Genomic DNA, 20,796 nt, shown 5'->3' with positions numbered 1-20,796 from the left:
GCTGAGGCGGAAGGGTCACCTGAGCCCAGCAGGTCAAGGATGCAGTGGCCATGATAGTGTCATTGCACTCCAGCCTGGGTGACAGAGTAAGGCTCTAACTCTAAATAAATAAAGAAATGAATGAATAAATAAATGAATGTAAATCTAATCATGTTAAAATCCTGTTAAAATCTTTCAGTAACTCCTCACTTCCTATAAATTAACTACTGAAATTGAAGTCTTCGATGCAGAAGACAGGGTCCTTCATATTTCGGCTGCCAGCTACCTTTCCAGCCTCATCTTCCAGTACTTCTCTAATCATACCCTATCGTACAAACTTGCTTGCAGTTTCTAAATATGTTCTGTTTGTTTATACTTTTGTATATGCTGTTTCTACAACCTGGAATGTACTCTCCTGGCCAATGCCTTCTAGTTTTTCAAGAATTGATTCCAAGAAAGACCTCTTCTATGAAGTTATTCCTCTGACCTAACCCTCAAGGCAAAGTACTACCTCCTCTGTACATACCTCTGTTAGAGGGCCTTTTCAAGATTAAGGCTAAAAAAAAAGACATTTCAGTCTTTTAAGTACATAAGGAAGTAACAAATCACTATGTGTACAAATATCTTTGGTTTTTAATATTTTAGTTCTATAATCAAGAAGAACCCATCATTACATTTCACAGTTTATTAATTTGTCCCATAATGTATTAATTCATATTTCTCATATTCCACTAAGAATGTAAGACTCTAAAATAGTAATTGTAGCTGTTATCACACAATTAAGTTCTAATATACAAAATCAAAAATCATGAGTAGCCTTCTTTCTTTATGAAATTTCCTAGACTACGCTCCTTAAATGACAAACAAAAGTGTTATTGTGACTGTAGAACAAGTTGCAAATTTTTAAATTTGATTTGCATTTTTCTAAAGTATCTATAAAGGAAACCATTTCTGACTGGACAGATAATTTATAAAATATCCTGCACTGAACCAATAACCTAATTAGCATTTATTCCCTACTGATAAACCTATAAAAAGTAAAGCAAGTTAATAAAATGCTATAGCAATATTTTCTAAAAAGCATTTTTTCTCCTGCAATTCTAATGGAGAACGACATTTTCTTATTTTTAAATACAAAACACTTTCATTAATAATAAAGCTGTGATTTGAAAACAAACACTAATAACATAAAATTTTTATTACATTGTATACAACAGTCTGTGATTCTCTCCATGAGATGGTATCAGAAAAAAAATCATTTAAACTACTACAAAAGACAGGGCAATTGTAATGACTAATTACTAATACTCGGATTCAACTCCAATGTACATGGCCACAGGCAATGCATACACAGTTTCTTAAGCTACCTAAAAGAGAAAAGAAAAAAGCTCCCTAGAGGTTAAAAGGTAACAATTTTTTGTAACTAAAATTAGGAGTCAAAGCAGGCCTGCAAAGGATGCAATACATTATTCTAGCAAGAAATGTTCTTCATTTCAGACAGCTAAATTCTGCCTTTCCTCCTTTCCTGTTTTTAAGTACTTAGAAGGACCTAAGAAAGTCCAAGGAATTACTGATTGAACTGTGAGTACTTTTTCCACATGTCCTTTGTAGTAAACTGGCTAATATGCTAGACCTTCTGGTCCTCTCAGATTCTTCTCAAATCTCCCAGTCACATTTGGTCTGTCACTAAATGAACAGAGATTGTACTCTGACATCCATTCCCTAAAACAAGTGGCAAGAAAATTAATAAGCAAATGTTGGTAAAGGGATTGGCAAACATCATATAAAAGATACTATATAAATACAAAGTATTATCATTTCCTCTTACAGTCATTTGGGAAAGATCTTATAATTTTAACTCAAATCGTTTTTCAATACCCTACTACTAAGCCCCATTCTAAGATAGTTTTCTCAGAAATAAAGTGGTAGAGCAATTCATATGCTCTGAGCTTAAATAGCTTAAGTTGCTCATATCCTTCCTACTTGTTTATGTAGTTCAATAGAGACTGATTACTTACTTAAAGACCACACAAGTTCTTAGAGAAAGAAATCACAATCTTTTTAGCACAGAGAAATGAAACTGAAACTCATTTTCTCTTCTGTATAGCCAGCATTTTTAAGTAGAGAAGAGTCTCAAAGAAATCTTCAACCGTTAGCTGAAGGTTTTCAAAGTGAGGCATTTTTGGAAGTAGAGGTTCGTGCCTTTAAGCACTTTATGACTATTAGTTAAGTCACAAGTCATGAATTCAGTACTTAGAGATCTCTAAATACAATATAACTATCAAAGTTTCTACTTTTTTCTAAGAAGCATTTCACATTACTTACTGGTGTCTCTGGGAAAGAAAATATTCCTGTTTAAGCAAGATGATGTTTTTAAAGATAGCTTCTTTAGTAAGCTAAGTTTAATCATTAGTAAAATTCTAACAGCGATGCACTCAGCAAATCAAATTACGTCCTGTGTATTTCTAAGATGAAATTTTTCAATGACACAAATTATTTTTATTTCAGAAGTCACAACGACCTTCTTTTAAGAAGGGCAGTTTTCCTAAAAAGATTGTGAATGTGATTCACTATATAGAAACAGTTATTTTAAATGAGGGAGGAAAGAAATAATAAGGTAATATTAATAATGCATTTCTATAATTCACTAAGTATTGATATTACAATGAAATATTCCAAAAAGAAGACCCAAATTTTAAAATATATCACCTATAGTCTAAATCCTGAAATACAAGCAAAAATAATCCATTAACTAGAAGGGAAATGAAAATTTAATACAAGAGAAAAATAAGCAAAAACTTTCAATTAAAATATTTAACTCTAAAATAAACCACTGTATGTGTTAAAAGATATTTGTAGAAACAATAAATTCCACCTTCTTCTTAGAAGGTAATTAAGGACAAAGGTGTCTTCATTTTTAAAAGACAAAATAAAGATTTCATTTTGTGACCACCTATATAGTTAATATCTACTTTATGAAAAATATACACTAGAGATTTACGTCTCTTAGTGAAGAAAGAGTACAAGGGTAAATGCTGTGTTTAAAAAAAAAAAAAAAAAAAAAAAAAAAAGAGGAAAAACAGATATTTTACAAGGGAGTCCAGAGACATCTAGTGGCTGTGCTGGAATTTTTCTCAGAAAATAAAGAAGGTTATACAGTTCCACAGTTGTGTTCTCGTTATAAATAGTATAAGATTTTCCTTGCACTTTGAATCTGTTTCATCCTACTGCTTTAATGATTTCAGAAACTGAAAACAGCATTAAGATCTCAAGCTTTTAAAAAATTAGCAAAATATCACTGAAATAAAACCCAAAATTCAATAAATGTTCCATCGCAGAAAAGGGCATGTGTGTTCTAAAACATGATTAACCGAAAAATGTAGGTAGGCATTTGTCTTTTACAAGCTGTTAGTGCTGCTTTGAATTATATCATTATACACATAAAACCTCAAATAGCTAAAAATTTTAAATGCAAGGATTTCTCTGCTAAACATGCACTGTGCTAGAAGGGGCCTTAAAAGGCCAACTAACTCACTGCCAAGGTCTTCAGACAGTCAAAACCGAACTCCATTTTCAAAGGCAAATAGAAAAGCTATTCTACACTGTTCTTCAATAATCTATTACAATGATCCAAAAAACCCTGTCAAAAAACTCTTCCCTACATCTAACCTCAGTCCTCCATGTTACAGATTAACTCTTATCTTTTTAATTCCCCTCAATTCTCCCTACTTTTCATATTCTTTTATATAAGCATAGCAAGTTGCATTTATCCCTATTAAATGTCATGTTGCTAGATTCAACCAATCCACCATTCCAATTGCTCTAGCTCCTTTTGAATCGTGGCTTGGTCTAAAGTATCTGTTAGCACTCCCAGCATTATGTCATCCATAAATTTGATGGGCATATTCCCATGACATGATCCATATACATGCTAAATTTGCGTTACAATTTTAACAAATATCTGATCTCCTAAAGCATCTTCCAAAATAAATATCTTCAGTATAGCAATTAAGATTTTTCTTTTCTTTTTATTGAATTTGATCTGAAAATATAAAATGAGTCCAACAAAATATTAAACATTGTTTCACATCCCAATGAACTTTTGGGTAAGAAATATTTATGATAGATAACAACTAACTAAGAAAACGTATCCTATTTTATGACAAGTAACAAAACCATTATTTCAATTGTGAGCTTCTGGTTGCTTTGCATTTTTAGGTTGTATAAATCTAATTTTGTCTTAATTACCTTGGCTGACAAATGACTCATGATGCCAGTATTAAAAATGGATTGCATATATGTCAATATCATCATGAACACCACTGCTACTTAGAATAGAATTTTAACAGGAACATCATTAGCATTAGAAAATAATGGAGGAAACTGCATAAGCTAAAGAAAATCTCTCTTCTACTTAAATATTGTTTCAAAATATTCTTACAAAGACTCAAAGATTCAAAATATTCTTACAAAGACTCAACTCAATGAAAAGGCAACAATTCCTTTCCATTAAAAATAAATCTTTAAGTAATTTGCACAGCCTCAAGTATCACCTGCTTAATTACAAAAGGGGGAAATATACCTCCAATATGAAGAGCTTTGAAGATTCCATAGTTTAGCATCACCAACAATGTGATAACCTGACATAATGTGGTTCCCAATGTAATGTGATAAAAAGTACACAACGTCACTTTCATATTTCCATAGCATTCTTGCCACAAATACTGATCCTAACTCTAACAATGAGCAAACCATAGGGTAAATCCACAGTGTGGGACACTCTATAAGACCTGGACACCTTAAAAAATCATGGTCATGAAAAGCAAAAAGCTGTGGATTAAAAGAAACTAAAGAGGCCCGACAACCAAATGGCAATGTTGTGAACCTTGCTGGATCATCAATTAAAAAAAAAAAAAAAAGCTATAAAAGACATTTTGGGGACAACTGGAAAAGTTTGTACATGAATAGTATACTAAATAACATTACTGAATCAATGTTAACATTTTCAGGTGGAGTTGTGGTTATGTGGGAAAATGTCCTTATCCTTAGCAGATATGTGCTGAAGTATTTAGAGGTAAACACTCATGTGATCTGCAATTTACTTTCAAATGGTTCCAAATTATAGATATGTGTATTTGTGAAAACAAAATACAGATATGTGTTTCTGAATATAGAATATAGATATGCTTCCACATTTCTGAATACAAAACCTAGGTTCTAAATGTATATAGACACTATGTATATATGCATGTATGTATGTACACATAAGTGCATATATGTCTATACATACATATGTATCAAGAGAGAGAGCATGTGTATGTGTGTGTGCCAATGTGACCAAATGTTAACAACTGGAAAATCTAGGTGAAGGATATATGATGTTTGAAATTTTTCAAAATAAAAATTGGAGGAAATAAGTTGGAAAAATACTTACCATGGCAGTTCTAGACTTGATAAACCAGTCAAATCTAAACTGGGGAGCATTTCGTACACACTGTCTTAATTCTTCATATACATTTTCTCTATCAAAGCCCATTTTGTGTAACATACAAATCAAGAATCTATCTTCTTCCTCAGTATAGTTCTTTCCTTTGCTTGTTCCATACTGAATACGCAACTGATGAAATGGAGCCTTGTATCGGGCAATCTGTGTATTTCAACAAAATAGTGTTTTTAATTGAATATGCAATAAGACATCAAAGCTGACCATCATAACAACTAAAATGTAATAATAATTTGACATAAAATATATTACTTTGGCATCCAGAGCTTTCTTGATACTGATCCTTCGTTGAATTCTTGCTTCTCCACGTTCAATTTGAGCCATAATTTTCTCAATGTCCTGTAATTCATTGCAACGCTCCCAAAATACAGCTGAAAAACAGAGTTATTGCTTTGAAATGCTGCCATTTAAGCAAAAGAATCCAAAGACTTGTAGAGAATAAAGTATTAACAGGAAAGAATACAGTGAACTAATACGTCTTAAAATTCAGATTCAGATTCATCTGTATATATAATATGTTTAATTATTAAATACTACTAACTTTTCACATAACATCAAGATTGCAACAAGGTTTTTTCCTTTTGTGAAATATTCTGGAAACTTTAATTATCCATCCCAAATGATAGGATTTCAAAAGATGCTACAAATACTGATTTAAGCTAGGCTTTATACTCAAACATCACAGACATCATAGAAAAGGGACCAAAACACATAAAGTGACACAGGAGAGAATAGCATGTAAATAGTGAGCATAACTTCCCAGCAAGCAAAAAACAAAAACAAAACTATTATCAACAAGTCATTCAAACTTTTTCTATTAAGTGGCAATTTCTACTGAAACTGCTACTTGCTTTTGGAATCACTTACTAATTTAACAGTATTTCCAATGACCTATAGTTTGTTTTTAAACTTAAACTTACTTGGAGTAGTCTCTTCTCATAATAAAAACAAAAAACAAACAAAAAAACCTTACTGAGTTTTTTAACTGGATACATACAGAAGAATATTCAAATTACCAAGTCACTCAACCAAATTTTATAGATGAGCCAAATAATTTGGCTTTATTAATATGTCACATCTTATTACTTTTACATTAAAAGCCTTTTAATGACATACTCTACATCCTCAAATTGGTTCATTTTTAGAGCCTATCTAAAAGGTATGTTAGGCCAGGCACGGTGGCTCACACCCATAATCCCAGCACTTTGGGAGGCCAAGGCAAGAGGATTGCCTGAGCCCAGGAATTTGAGGCCAGCCTGGTGAGACTTTTTCTCTACAATAAATCAAAAAGTAGCCGGACATGGTTGCATGCACCTGTAGTCCCAGCTACTTGGAAGGCTGAGGTGGAAGGATCACCTGAGCCCAGCTGATTGAGGCTGCGGTGGCCAGGATTGTGCCACTGCACTCCAGCCTGGACAATAGAGTGAGACTCTGACTAAAACACAAACAAACAAACAAAAAGGTATGTTAGCACTCTGATTTTTACAAGCACCTATACTCATTTATTCACTCTCATGTATTTCTTCTATACATATTTAAATACCTGCTATGTACAAGATACTGTATACTTATGAACAACCAATTGCATATATTTCTTCTCTTACTGCAACCAACTGCATAAGCCCATTCCAATCCCCCCAACCTCTGACATGGCCCCCAACCTGGTGGGCAGCAATTACACAGTCCTGAACTAGTGCCACTTAGCTTGGTATCAAATTTGAGAGAACATCTGACATATCTTTCTGAATCACTTTTTTCTTACAACTTCACTCACTAATGCTATCTCCCTCTTTTGAAGAAAATTATTTTTTTTAAATCTCTCTTATACTTTGTTCAACTCTTGATGCTAAATCTCTCGTTCATCTATTTTTCTGCTCTCTAAGCCCCCAACTGCTTAAATTTATGTGCTAAACCTTAAGAGTAATAATAATGTCAGGCTGGTATCAAGAAAAGGGAAGTGAATAAATTTGATATTGTATTATATTACATAAACTCAGTATAACCAACCTCTAAAGTCCCCCAGAAAATCCTCTCAGACATCCAGAAGAAAGAAAAAAAATTCTCTAAGTCTGGATTTCTTCAGGCACTAGTACTCTAGATAAATTAAAAGCTGCTTCTAGTCAGTGTTAATCTTTAGTACATTTATTGGTACTGTAATGTTTGTTTTCTACTATTGTAAAAACACAGACTTTCAACAGTTAGGTTAAATGGGGGGGACTAGCACAGAACCCTAAACCTACTTTGTAACATGGTTTTTTGTTTTGTTTTGTTTTGTTTGTAGGGATGACTGAGCCCGGCTTGTAACATAGTTTTAATGTGGAAAAAAACACTCTAGATTCTAAAGAGTTGATATGCAGACTAAATTTGAGCACTCAACCTATTTAGAAGTTAGAAACATCCTATATTCTACATATAGAAAACCTGCTAGACATATTTACCTATTTTTAATAAGATTTTTATTCAGAACCCTGAGGTTGGAGGCTCTGTGACATGGGAATCAGTATTAACTCCATATGCTTCAGCAACTAAACCAATTCTGGTTGAGATCAGAGACACAGCAGAGTAAAAAAGGGAGATGAGTCGAGAACCAAGCAATAAATTGACTGCTTCAAGTTAATGGGAACGATATGACTTGTCTGGAGTAGACTGGAACCCTGAGGGTGTTTGAGTATCTAAATGGGCCTGACAGGAACTCTCTACTTCAGATAATGCAGGAAGAAAGGCACAAATTCAATTTGCTGAACCTGACTCTCAGGACTAGACCAGATGAGAAATAAATTCCAGAGGTGGGAGATTGGGTAATTAATTTTGTCAATGCTCATCCTGAGCCATCCTTGTTTCATCAGAGGTTTACTTGGCTCTTTTAGCTAACTAATAGAAACAATAGCAGTCAGTTTGCTATGATAAACTTTAAAATCTTTTCACAGAAAAACAATTATATTTTGTACTTTCCCCTCCATCTTTATTTTTTGAGTCGGAGTCTCATACCGTTACCCAGGCTGGAGTGCAGAGGCACACTCACGGCCACCCCAGAGTCGACCTGCTGGGCTCAGATGATCCTTCCGCTTCAGCCTTCCAAGTAGCCAGAACTACAGGCGTGTGCTACCACGCCCGGTTAATTTTTCCCCCTACATCTTATTCATAAAAGTTTAAAAGATCTCTGAACAAAGGTTCAATTAAATTGACTCTAAAGAAATGAGTACGGTTAAAATAAAATACCCTGTTTCAAATTATCTACAAACCTGAATACTCCATGACCTCCTCAGGGGATTTGCCCTCCACCTCTCGGGCTATGTTATCAATGTCATCTCTTCCATACTTCTCATTGGCTTTAATAAACTGGTTAAAATCTCGCTTAGTCCAGTTTGTGAAACCCTGTGAATAGTAAGTTAAGCATCATCAATAAAGTTTAAATTAATAAATCCATTTATTGCCCTATTTACTTCTACACAGTAATATAGTAAAAACAGTTTAAAAGACTTAAATGTTCCTCCTTATAAAACTGCATGGTTTTTATTTTTTATTTTTCCAAGTCTTGGTCCTTTCCATAAAACTGCATGGTTTTTATGCTGAAATCAAAAGTCGAGTGAGTTGTTATAAAAATAACTGCTTTTCTATTACAAAGAGAATGTAATCCTCCCCAAGTACTTAAAGTTGACTTATAGGTCTAAGATATTATAGTTTTTAAATTCGTATTTTAGAGATGCCTATTACATTCAACTATAAATGCATTAAAATAAAAATGCTAATATAAATGCTGAAGTCCTGATATTCTAGTACTTCAATGATTTTTTCATAGATCTGTTCCACATAAATTAAAAGAAAGGACTGTGAATGCATTAAATCAAGAGAACACTGAGGAATAATCAAAAAAAAAAAAAACCCAAAAAGACCCTTTTTATATCATCCCAAACTACTGTGAATAATTTATGTTCTAAATTATGCTTATAAATAGCATTTCTATAAACAATGTCATTGGGCCCACTCAATTTCTTTACTAAAATATAGAACACTAAAACATTAGTTGGGCGTGGTGGCACACGCAGGTAGCCCTAGATCCTGGAGAGGCTGAGGCAGGAAGATCACTTGAGCCCAGGAGCTTGAGTCTGTGGTGAACCTTGATTCGTGCCACTCTAGCCTGGGCAACACAGTGAAATCCTGACTCAAAAAAATAATAATAAAATCAACAGTTTAGCCAGTGTTTTAAATCCCTTTGGCATTATTAGCATGTCTATGAAGCATGTCTATAAACCAAGAATTTGTTTTCTACTCTTCATGTCCCAATTCACATAATTATGATATTCTAGACACTGCAAAACTCTATTCCAACTTTTAGTTGATAAAGATTTCAGACAGCCTCACATTTTATTCCTTTGTACTGTCAAGATTTTTGAAAAAAAATAATTATTTAAGGCAGCAGAGAAAAATAAAAATGAATTCAACTACTAGTGGGCAAAAAAAATTGATTATACTTCGAATTATAAACTAAAGCATTATCTCAGTTGAGACTGTACATTCACGATATCTCATTATACTGTACCTTCACAATATACTGTAAGCCATGGAGAGCATTCTAAGGCCATAACTTTACTTTTTATGTTCAGAAGGTAAATTTTGAAAATAAAACATGAATATTTAAATGTTTTATTTTATGCTATAGTAAGACCTAATATTCACCCAACTGCAATTATATTTACAAAGTAAACTTTATAATTTCCATGTATTTGGCTCAAAAACTTAATTAATGTAATTTGTGAAAATTCATTCAATAAAATTACATGTTAAAGCAAAGAAAAGACCTATAAAATAAATAACATATAAACATAAAAACTATATTTTAGTAATAAATGTGGAGAATTATCGACTACTATGTCCTGCATATTGTTCAAGAACTTGTAGAATAAATAAATCTTACTGGCAACCTTCTATACTAAGGTGATTTCATGCAGTACACATTTTTGTTTATTATTTTGCAAGGGTCTTTTACGCTAAAACTTTTTTTACCCTCTACAGTTTATTTTGGAAGTATGACACTTGTAAAATTCCTTAAAGCAACTTGAAGCATTAAATAACTTGAAAGCATTAAAATTCTGCTCAAATAAAAATCTTCTCAATTTATTTATTTATTTATTCAATTTCTTTTTTTTTTTTTGAGTTGGAGTCTCACTCTGTTGCCCAGACTGGAGTGCAGTAGCCGCTCCCAGCCACCGCAGCCTCGACCTGCTGGGCTCCGGCGATCCTTCCGCCTCAGCCTTCCGAGTTGCCGGAATTACAGGCATGCGCTACCACGCCCGGCTGATTTTTTGCTTTATTGCAGAGATGAGGTCTTGCTGCCCAGGCGGGTCTCGAACCCGCGGGCTCAGGCAATCCACTCACCTCAGCCTCCCAAAGGCGCGGGGTCAATTTAATAACTATTATACAATGGTCACCTTTAAAACTTTCAGAAATTTCTCAACATTTTATGAAAGTTCTTTTTATGAAAGAATAAAAATAATTTTGAAAATTATAAAATTAATCCATAAATAAGAGATTAGTGCAGAGTATAACTTCAGGAGACAATTCACATCAATAAGCAAAAGAAATTTACATTTTCAGCCAGGCTCAGTTGCTCAGCCTGTAATCCCGCGCCTTTGGGAGGCTGAGGTGAGTGGATTGCCTGAGCCCACGAGTTCGAGACCAGCCAGGGCAGCGAGATCTCATCTCTACAATAAATCAAAAAATCAGCTGGGCGTGGTAGCGCATGCCTATAGTTCCGGCTGCATGGAAGGCTGAGGTGGAAGGATTGCCGGAGCCCAGCAGGTCGAGGTTGCGGTGGCCGGGAGCGGCCAATGCACTCCAGTCTGGGCGACAGAGTGAGATTCCAACTCAAAAAAAAAAAAGAAAGAAATTTACATTTTCAAGAACATGATAACAATTATTGTCTATCAGGATTCAAATGTGGATTCACTGACCATATAATAATTGGTAAAATGATGCCATAGTTCCAATAATTGACACAAATTTTGCATATATTTATTTACCGTTTTTTCCAAAAGAGTGTATTCTACAAAAGGGATTTTTAAAACAAGAGATATCTGGTCTAAATATTTATTTACAAAATAGCCCTGAGCCTTGCTGGTGTGTCAAATTAGGATTCTAGGCCCATACAACAAAAAGTGTGATCTATATATTTTTTTCCATTGGTTAACTAGAAGTATTTCAGCCACTGAAAATATTTTACTTGTGTGAGAAGTTTTTCCTTCTCTTCAGTCTCTTCTGGTGTAAGAGGTTCGGCTCCATCAATCTTTTTCTGCTCTTCTTTTTGAACCAGAGCTGGATTTGGGATATCAGGATTCCTCGGGACCTATAAATCAAGAGGCAAGCACAGAGTAAACTGATAAGGAAAATTATTAAGGGTTTATATACATATACCAATCTTTAGAGTTATTTCAATAGTAAACACAAAGTCAACCAAAATGACACATGGTCCTCTCCACATTTCTGCAACCACAATACTACTGAAATAAAAACCATTCTTGTGCCACATTAGGTATTTCAAAGTTAAAACCCATTGATAAATGAATGCCACATTATATTCCAGATTTGGTTAGAGTGTGGAACAAAGTATATCCTGATAATATTGTAATACATGACATCAACAAAAAGTTTGGCAGTAAAAAAAAAAAAGAAAGAGAACATGCATTTCCCCGTAACATAGAACAGGGTGGAGAAGCAGCAATGCATCTAAAGGTTTCATCCAACACTCTGATCCGTTAGACATGCAAAAAAAAAAAATGATTGTCTGCCAATGTATGCAATGGGAAAGCATTTTTATATAAAATGGAATGTTTGGAAGAATAAGTGATAGGATAATAAAGAAGAAAGAAAAAGAGGAACTAGAGAGTATAAGAGGGAAGAGAGTAGCAGAGCATACAATCAGCTGTGCAGCTATGAAAAAAAAAAGACTACAGTAGCATTGACCAACAGAAATTATAGGTAATGTTTTGAGTACAGAACTACAGATACACTGACAACTGAGAAGAGAGCTCAAGTTCAAAAGATTGAGGACAGACTGGGCCTGGTAGTTTATGCCTGCAATCCCAGCACTTTGGGGGGCCAAGGCAGGAGGATCATTTGAGCCCAGGAGTTCAAGGCTGCAGTTAGCCATGATTGTGCCACTGTACTCCAGACTCATTAAAAAAAAAAAAAAAGACTGAGGACAGAAGCTCAGCTCTTCACTGAAGCAAGCAGTCACTTGTATCTCAAAACTGTAGTCCAAAAGGCCTTCGGTGTGTCACAGTGAGTATATACTAGCAGTGTGGTTCAGCAGTACCAGGGAGAACCCCAGAATTCTTTTTGGAGAGTGGGCCCCTTGTAGTTCAGGCTTCCCCAGGTAAGTAAGTGCTCTCGGAACACAGCGGCATCAGTATACCAGCCAGTGTTGTTGGGAGAGGCTGAATTCAGCTTCAGTGAATTTTTTTTTCTTTTGCCCATTTTATGATGGGTGATTTACAAGTGCACCTGCCCACACTGTGCATTCAGCAGTTTTTGACCAAAAACTGTGTGACGCCCATGCCCCACCCTCCCTATTCACCTGATCTTGCCCCTAGTACCTTTTTTTGTTTGTTTCCCTGGATGATTATAGCCCTCAAAGGGAAATGTTTTGCCTGTGTGGAAGACGTAAAGCAAAAAACGCAGAATCACTAAAAGGCATCAAAACTGACAAGTTCAAAAACTGCTTTGAGCCGCGGAAAAGGCATCTAAATAGTTGTATTGCATCAAACGGAGAGTACTTCAAAGGTGACTGAAGTTTAAACATGTGAGACTAAATAGACAATTTTTTATAAATAAATTCCAGGATGTTTTGGGTCCCCCTCGTATGAAGGGACAAACTAAGTCTCTCAGCCCAAAGCCTCACACCATCGCTATGCGCACCTGCAGCAAGAATAAGGCACATTGATTTAAGAAAGCAGGACTATAACGTGTAGTACATTTTATAGCATTCCATTAAACATGAAAATAAAGGGGCTGACAGGAAGTCTTCCACCATTTAGAAAGAAAATACATGTATCATAAATAACTCATTCCCTAGGAGCATCAGATAGTCATGGTTTTACTACAATGTAATTATAATACATATTAGAGTACATTTTTCTTAATGTTATATTTCAGAGTTTGGAACTATATCATTGTTAACTTTAAAATATTTTTTAAAAACTATTGTGTCCAATAGTTCTTCAAATATAAAACCTCACTAGGGCAAACATATGGACTTCACAGCAACTTGGATAAATTTAGAGTCTCTCATACTCAATGATCTATCACAGCAACAAAGAACAGAGTACCACATGTTCTCACTCATAAGCAGACCTTGAACAAGAATTATAACACAATAAGAAACAGATTGGCAGTAGTGGGAAACTGCCAGGGGAAGGGTGGTGAGATTGGCAGTTGGGGGAAATTGCCAGGGGAGGGAAGGGCACACCTCACCAACAAGGGTACCTACATAATGATAATTTGTATACCTAACCCTGAATTGTACCCCACATCTTTAAAATAAAAAAATTTAATTTAATTTAATTTAATTTAAAAAGAAATACCAAAAAAGCAGATTAAATTGTAATCATCACTATCAGGCAACCAAATTAGTATGTACTGACTAAGAATTGTGTTTGTAGCAACTATGACAGGTACTAATTGAAATAGAAAAATAGTACAGGTTGCTCATCCAAAATGCTTGGGACCAAAAGTGTTTCAGATTTCAGATTTTTGAATATTTGCATTATACTTACTTCTTGAGCATCCCTAATTTGAAAATCAAAAATCAAAAAAAATGCTCTAATAAGCATTTCCTTTGAGCATCATGACAGTGCTCAAAAAGTTTTATATTTTGAAGCATTTCAGATTTCAGATTTTCAGATTAGGAATACTCAACCTATATTGGATATGGTCTTGGTCCACAAGGAGCTCACAAACTAGATGTGGAATTGTGAGCTGTACCTTAAGAATAAGCATTTGGGGAGATGGAGAGGGAGGAAAGAACATTCTAGACTGGATCAGTATGAGCAAAAGCACAAAGGCAGAAATGTGCCAGAAGGCACATACAAGGTTTCTGTTGAAAAGGGGTAAGAAACAAGGCCAGGTAGGCAGGTTTAAGGGCCTTGAAACTACACAGAAGGCATGGAGACTTTTGAACGATAGAATAGTGTCAAAATGTAGTGCTTTCATCTGTAAGCCTAGTCTCGAACCCCCGGGCTCAGGCAATCCTCTAGCCTTGGCCTCCCAAAGTGCTGGGATTATAGACTGAGCCACCACGCCCAGCCAATAATCTACATCTTTATAAAGATTTGAGCTACATAGGTGTATGCATTTGTCAAAATATATTGAATGATACACTTAAGGTTTATAAATTTCACTGTATGTAAGCTTTACTTTTAAAAATCATAATTATTGAATGCTGGCTAATGATGTACATGTGAAGTGCTTCTGGGTGAAGTATACTTATGTCTGCAACTGTGAAATGAAGAAAAAAATAAGATAAATATCCCTATGATAAAGGGCTACAGAAATGAAAAAATAGGTTAAAAAGCTAACACAGTAAGATGTCAATTGTAGAATATATGTGGTGTGTATATGAGCATTCACTGTACAATTATTTCAACATTTTTGTATTTTAAGAGTTCTTTATAGTATCGTTTTTTTAAAGTTACAGGTATAGCTTTAAAAGTTTAATACACCAGCGGTTTTCTTTCACCCATGCCAACTCTGGCAAGTCACTCTGTCTTTTCTCTCTTCTTTCTCTAATAAACTTTGTTTGAAAACTTAAAAAAAAGTTTAATAAGCCCCTTAAATTGCTAGTATGTGAAATTACTTTGGCTTCAAAATTCAACTTTAATGAGAAAAACCTCTTGGATCTTAAGATATTTACCTATTAAATATCTTCAAATTTTCCATGCCCTGCAAACCATATTTTAATGAAGTAAACTATTTTAGAAACATCTAATTTATAACAGAAAATAGATATACTCATACAAAATAAAATGTTTGTTCCCATGCAGATATCCCCAAAGGTAAAAGTTTCCCCTTTCAACTTCTAATAAAAGCAAAATCAGAATATTTTATAATACCGTTAGATTTTAGGACCTTCTGAAATTTCTTCCATATCCATTGGTCATATTATTTAACACAGTAAAACTTAATAACTGACTTCATCAATGCTATGTTTATTATTTTAATTCTAGAAATTACTGAAACACTTATCTGCTAAAATGTTTAGAATTAGAAACGGCTCAAAATTTCTAAATTCTTGTATCTCCTCTTCCAAAACAAATCTCCCTAATATTCATCATTTTGGGAAAACATTCATTTTTTAACCTCATGAGGTTCTTAAAAGCATTATGCTTCCTGGAAAGATTTTGAAGTGTTTTATAAGAATTAAGTAGACAAAGTACACATCAAGAGTACTGAACAGATACTTAGGAGATATCTAAAGTACTCATATTCTATGTCTTAGTATGGTCCCAAGCAACACAATATATAAAAAGTTATCTTTCAAAAGGAAGCAACTCGATTGTTATTTGGATTTCTAGACAGACTCTAAGGAATTTGTGATTAAGAACTGTGTTCTTTGAAGTAGTGAAGAACTTTTTTGGCCTTGTTTCTTAAAAGGATTTTAGCAAGCATTTCATAGAAGTATGGAATACTGAATTAAATGTGACAGCACACAAAATGAAAGCAGTAGCCTGAAATCAGCTCACTGTATTCTAGTTGTACCAGTACAAAATAGGTGGCCCACACTGACACATTACCAAAACTCACAAAGATTATGGAACTTCCTCCATCTATCAGATGTTTATATTTGTCCCTAAAGAATTTTTTATTGGGGATAAATGTTAGAATGTTCTACAGCTTTCTTCAGCTTCAACTATGGCAAAACTCTTGCACTCCAGGTCTTAGATTCAGTGGAACTCTCGTGTTTTTCTATGCTGCAATTGAAATTTCTGTTAAGTCATCCTCTTTCAATGTAAAAATCTTAGTGGACAAGCGATCCAATGCATTAAATAAAAAAATTTCAGGGCAATGAAGCTTCTCAATATGCCTAACTTGCAACAAGGTTAAAGTTTAGATAGTGGCAAGAATGGGCATATAATGCACGGCTGTACACAAAGTGCTTAGGTCAAAACAAATATTTCTCTTAGCCTCAAATGAAGCAAAACCCTTTAACTCCAGATCTTATTGCCAGCAATACTGCTGTGACCTTGTACTGAATATAGAGGAAACAAAATAGAAAATAAAAATGCAAATAAGCAGGCCCTCAAATAAACCACTCTTTAACTGGGTCAAGATTAGTGAATCCCTCACTAGCCCCACCCCAAATCACTGCAGAATAAGACTCTGAGGATTCAAAAGAGATAAAACTACCATGAACCAGTGTCCCCATCTGTGGACAACACTTTTCTCCCCTTGGCTAACAATCGTTTAAATAGAAAGGGGGGAAGGGATCACTTTTTGAGAACTTGACTATGTATACAGAATACCAGGTAACTCCAGCAATTTTGTTTTGCTTATCTGAGGATACGCTAGTGTCTGATTGACTTTGTGACCCTGATGAGTTTTCTGAAGGTATAGGGGATACAAACCAAAGCTAAATATCCCTTGAGAAGATATGTCTAACAATTACGTATCACATCATCCTTGAAAGGAAACTTTTCAGATGATTAGCGTGGCATACTGATCTGCCTATACTCTGAACTTAAACACAAAACCCACCCAAAACTGAAAACCCATCCTAGCTCAGATCCATATTTCCTGGTAAACAATGGAAGAGACAAGGTTCAGAAAGAACCAATATCCAGAACGTATTCTTATTTGTCTTATAAATCCTCAGCTAAGTATGCACAGGGAGGATCACGGCAATTCTTAATACAGAGGTAATCTTGGATGGGACAGAAGAGAGTACAATGCTAGAAGTAGAGGAGTAGGGGATCGGTTCCCCTTTCCACCACCACCACCACAGTTCAAGTCGCCACCATCTTCTCTCATTTTGATTCTTCAACAGCCTCTTGGCCAGTTTCCCTGGATAAATTCACCATTCTCTGCATCGCAGTCAGAGTGATCATTTAAAAATGTAAATCTGATCATACTTTACCACTTGTAAGCTGTATGACATTGAGCAAATTACTTAGGGCAAATTACTCAACCTTTCTATGCCTCAGTTTCCTCATCTGTATTGTTATGAAGATAATGAGCTAACATTTATAAAGAACTTGGAACAATAAGTAACACAAGTAACAACTAAATATTTGCTATATTATCATTTTACCACCCACTCACTCATCTCTTTGCCTTAAAAATATCTCAATGGTTTTCCTTTGCTTTAAAGCTCATTAACATGACCTAGAAAGACTCCACATGATCTGACGCTACCCACTCACCAGTCCCATCTCAAGTCACTCTCCTTCTCATCACTCCCTAACAATACTGGCCTTCTTGTGGCTTGGCTCTCAAAAGGGACTATTTCCTTCCCTCCTCAAGACCTTTGCATATGAGATGCTCCCTGCTTAAATGATGCTTCCTTAGGAAACACTTCCCTAATCTCCTAGTCCACACGTGATACCCATGTTATACTCCTTCACAGAACACATTGTAAGCACAGATTCACACAAATAACAACATTACACTGTGGTAGCTGTTTGATGTCTGTCTTCTTCATTAGCATGTTAAGTTACATGAGGCAAAAAACTTCGTCTGTCTTATTCACCGCTGTTTTCAAGTGCTTGGTCCAGCACCTGGTACAGAGGAATGCTCAATAAATAGCATAAACTGAAAAAAACAAAGTCCCCCTTTCGCTTATTGTCCCTCTTCTGCTGCTTGTTTCTGGAAGGCGAGAAAGAGAAAACAGTAAGGTGCAACAGCACAAACTCCATGCCATCTTCCCTTTCCCTATTCATCCCTTTCCTCTATTCTTACACCTTCTCCACCTCCCTTTCTATTGCTCTTCACAGCTGTCCCTTCATTCCTCTGTCTTCTGAGGTTTCTTCTCTCCTCCGTCTCTTTCCAGCTGGCCACCACCCAAAGAGTCACTGTAAGACCTCCTCCCTAACCACAAACTGCCTGTAACGAAAGGCATTGTTTATAATCAAACCACAGCCGTGGCCAGAATGTGGTGGGCACTGTAATTATCTCAGGGCAAAATTTCAATATCTCCAAAGAAGGAACATAAACAGTTGTATCATCAGAGGTGATTTTTTTATTGCTGCTACTTGACTACCACTTGGCTTACCTCCCAAACGACATGCCACACCACTATAAACACAGTCCTTATTTAGGACTGCAGAAAAAAGCAGGGTTACATCACATGCAGAAAGAGCCCAGAATGTCTGAGTGGAAAGAGCAGAGCATTTGAATGCCGAGAACCTTGGTTGTGAGACTAGCACCCATGGCAATCTTGTCAGCCCTTGAACAAGGTCATTTAATCTCTCCAAACTTCAGTTTCCTCACTTATTACACAGAGATGACAATACCTACTTTAGGAGGTTGTTAGAAATCAAATGAAGTATGTGTTCAAGCATTTTGTAATTATAAAATGCTCTCCACATATATTTGGGTTATTACTGAGGTCTCATATTTCAATTAATTTTCCTTTCAAATCTCACTAATAATAGTCAAAGTAATAGAAAATAATGTTCTAAAACTAAAATTATTATAAACCTTAATGAGATGATACTTATTTGTTTACCTCATGAAATCTTATTACTACTTTCATATTAATTTTACTACTTTTATTTTGCAGTTTGAGCTTATAACTTGCCTGTTTCTTCTGGCATATAACTGTTTTCACTTTCTTTGAAACTAATTTTATGCTTTATCTAAATGTTCAACCATGGTTATTTTATTCTTCTATAACTGCCTAAGAGAGATTTTATGCAGTCCTGTTGGTTTAAATACATTTAAATTAAATCACATTTCCCTAACTAGATTATAACTAACCACTTATATTCCCCCTTAAGTTTGTGTTCTTTTTTCTATATTTTTAAACTTTGATATATAAATAGCAAGCAAGGCTTTTTTTTTAAGTTTTTGCTCTGATTCAAATAGGAATACTCCCACTATGGACAAATAGTAGAAACACTCTAGAGATCTACTCCAGTTCCAAAATATAAATGAATTACCTAAGTACCTTATAACGTGGAGCTTTTCTAGGTATATTCCAGCTATCAATTAAAATAACTAGTCACAGTTCCAATTGTGATAAAGGTTCACAAAAGAAACTTTAAAACACAGTTTTTGATCATAAAACAGAAAACTTCATAAAATTATGAAAGTGTTCGTATTTTTATACTTTTTAGCTAATGATTATTATACCTTTGGTAATCTCTCTCCATTTACAAGGATATCAATTTTGACATAGAGAAATAACTTAATATGCTTAATCACTCAATATGATACACTTAATGTGACAAGTATTAAATTTCACTCACCAAAAATAGGTTCTTGTTTACCTATATAAATAAGAATTCTGAATTCCAAAAGATCACTTTAAAATTATATAATTCATTATCATGTTTATCATTACCTTTAACACTTAAATAACCACAATCTACTAACCACCACCAAGGTTTTCACCAATTTATGGGCATTAAATCCCAAAATACTGTTTCTTGGTCCTAATAAAGAAAATGATCAATTATATATCAACCTTCACTTCTAATCAAACACATACCTATCGTTCTTTCTATATATTCTTTAAGCATTCAAACTCTGGTACTATTAAAAATAATGTTATCATTACTAACTTGAAATATTGAATAATTCTCCATTAATCTCACTTAGTGATGATGGTACTGATGATTCAGCAGTTTGATGCTTTACTTCTAGTTAAACCTCCTCTTTGGTTTTCAAAACACCATTATTTTGATTTATTCTTACATTCTCTCACATTTAAGTGGAACATCTTCCAGTCCAATTTAATATATTATATTACCTTAAAAATTATGTACATTAATCTAAAATTTGAAAAATTACCTTGTAGCCTATTGTCTTCCGATAATAAAGAATTTCCTTTTCCAGGAGCTCAAATAAACGTGGTGGGAAAAACTGAAAATCCTGAACATTTGGCTGTTTTGGAGGTCGTGGTGCCTGTGAGGAAAAATGCATTACATATGTATTTCTTTCCAGTACATGAAGTAAACATAATTAACAATCACTATTTCTTTTATATATGGAAAAATAAATACAATGAAATCCATTCATATGGCTACATCAAGTACATATATACAAAAATATATATAAAAAATATATATATATATATATATATTTTTTTTTTTTTTTCCCCC

At 34.5% G+C, this 20,796-nt stretch overlaps 1 protein-coding gene across 6 annotated transcripts in view; it reads right to left on the bottom strand.

The window, feature by feature from the left end:
* Positions 1-20,796, bottom strand: part of SMARCA1 (SWI/SNF related, matrix associated, actin dependent regulator of chromatin, subfamily a, member 1) — a 64,510-nt gene that overhangs the window by 10,682 nt on the left and 33,032 nt on the right. For all 6 annotated transcript variants that reach the window (XM_008070442.1, XM_008070443.1, XM_008070440.1 and 3 more), the window contains 5 exons: positions 20,486-20,599; positions 11,703-11,825; positions 8,725-8,857; positions 5,735-5,853; positions 5,414-5,626 (listed from right to left, as the gene is read on the bottom strand). In XM_008070442.1, the coding sequence (XP_008068633.1) occupies positions 5,414-5,626; positions 5,735-5,853; positions 8,725-8,857; positions 11,703-11,825; positions 20,486-20,599 (702 nt within the window). The remainder of the gene's footprint in view (positions 1-5,413; positions 5,627-5,734; positions 5,854-8,724; positions 8,858-11,702; positions 11,826-20,485; positions 20,600-20,796) is intronic.

Source organism: Carlito syrichta, unplaced genomic scaffold (assembly GCF_000164805.1).
Source record: "Carlito syrichta isolate Samal-C Ts95f unplaced genomic scaffold, Tarsius_syrichta-2.0.1 Scaffold313417, whole genome shotgun sequence".
Lineage (NCBI taxonomy): Eukaryota > Metazoa > Chordata > Mammalia > Primates > Tarsiidae > Carlito > Carlito syrichta.
The sequence above is the reverse complement of the archived record's forward strand: the minus strand, read 5'-3'. Positions and strand labels throughout refer to the sequence as shown.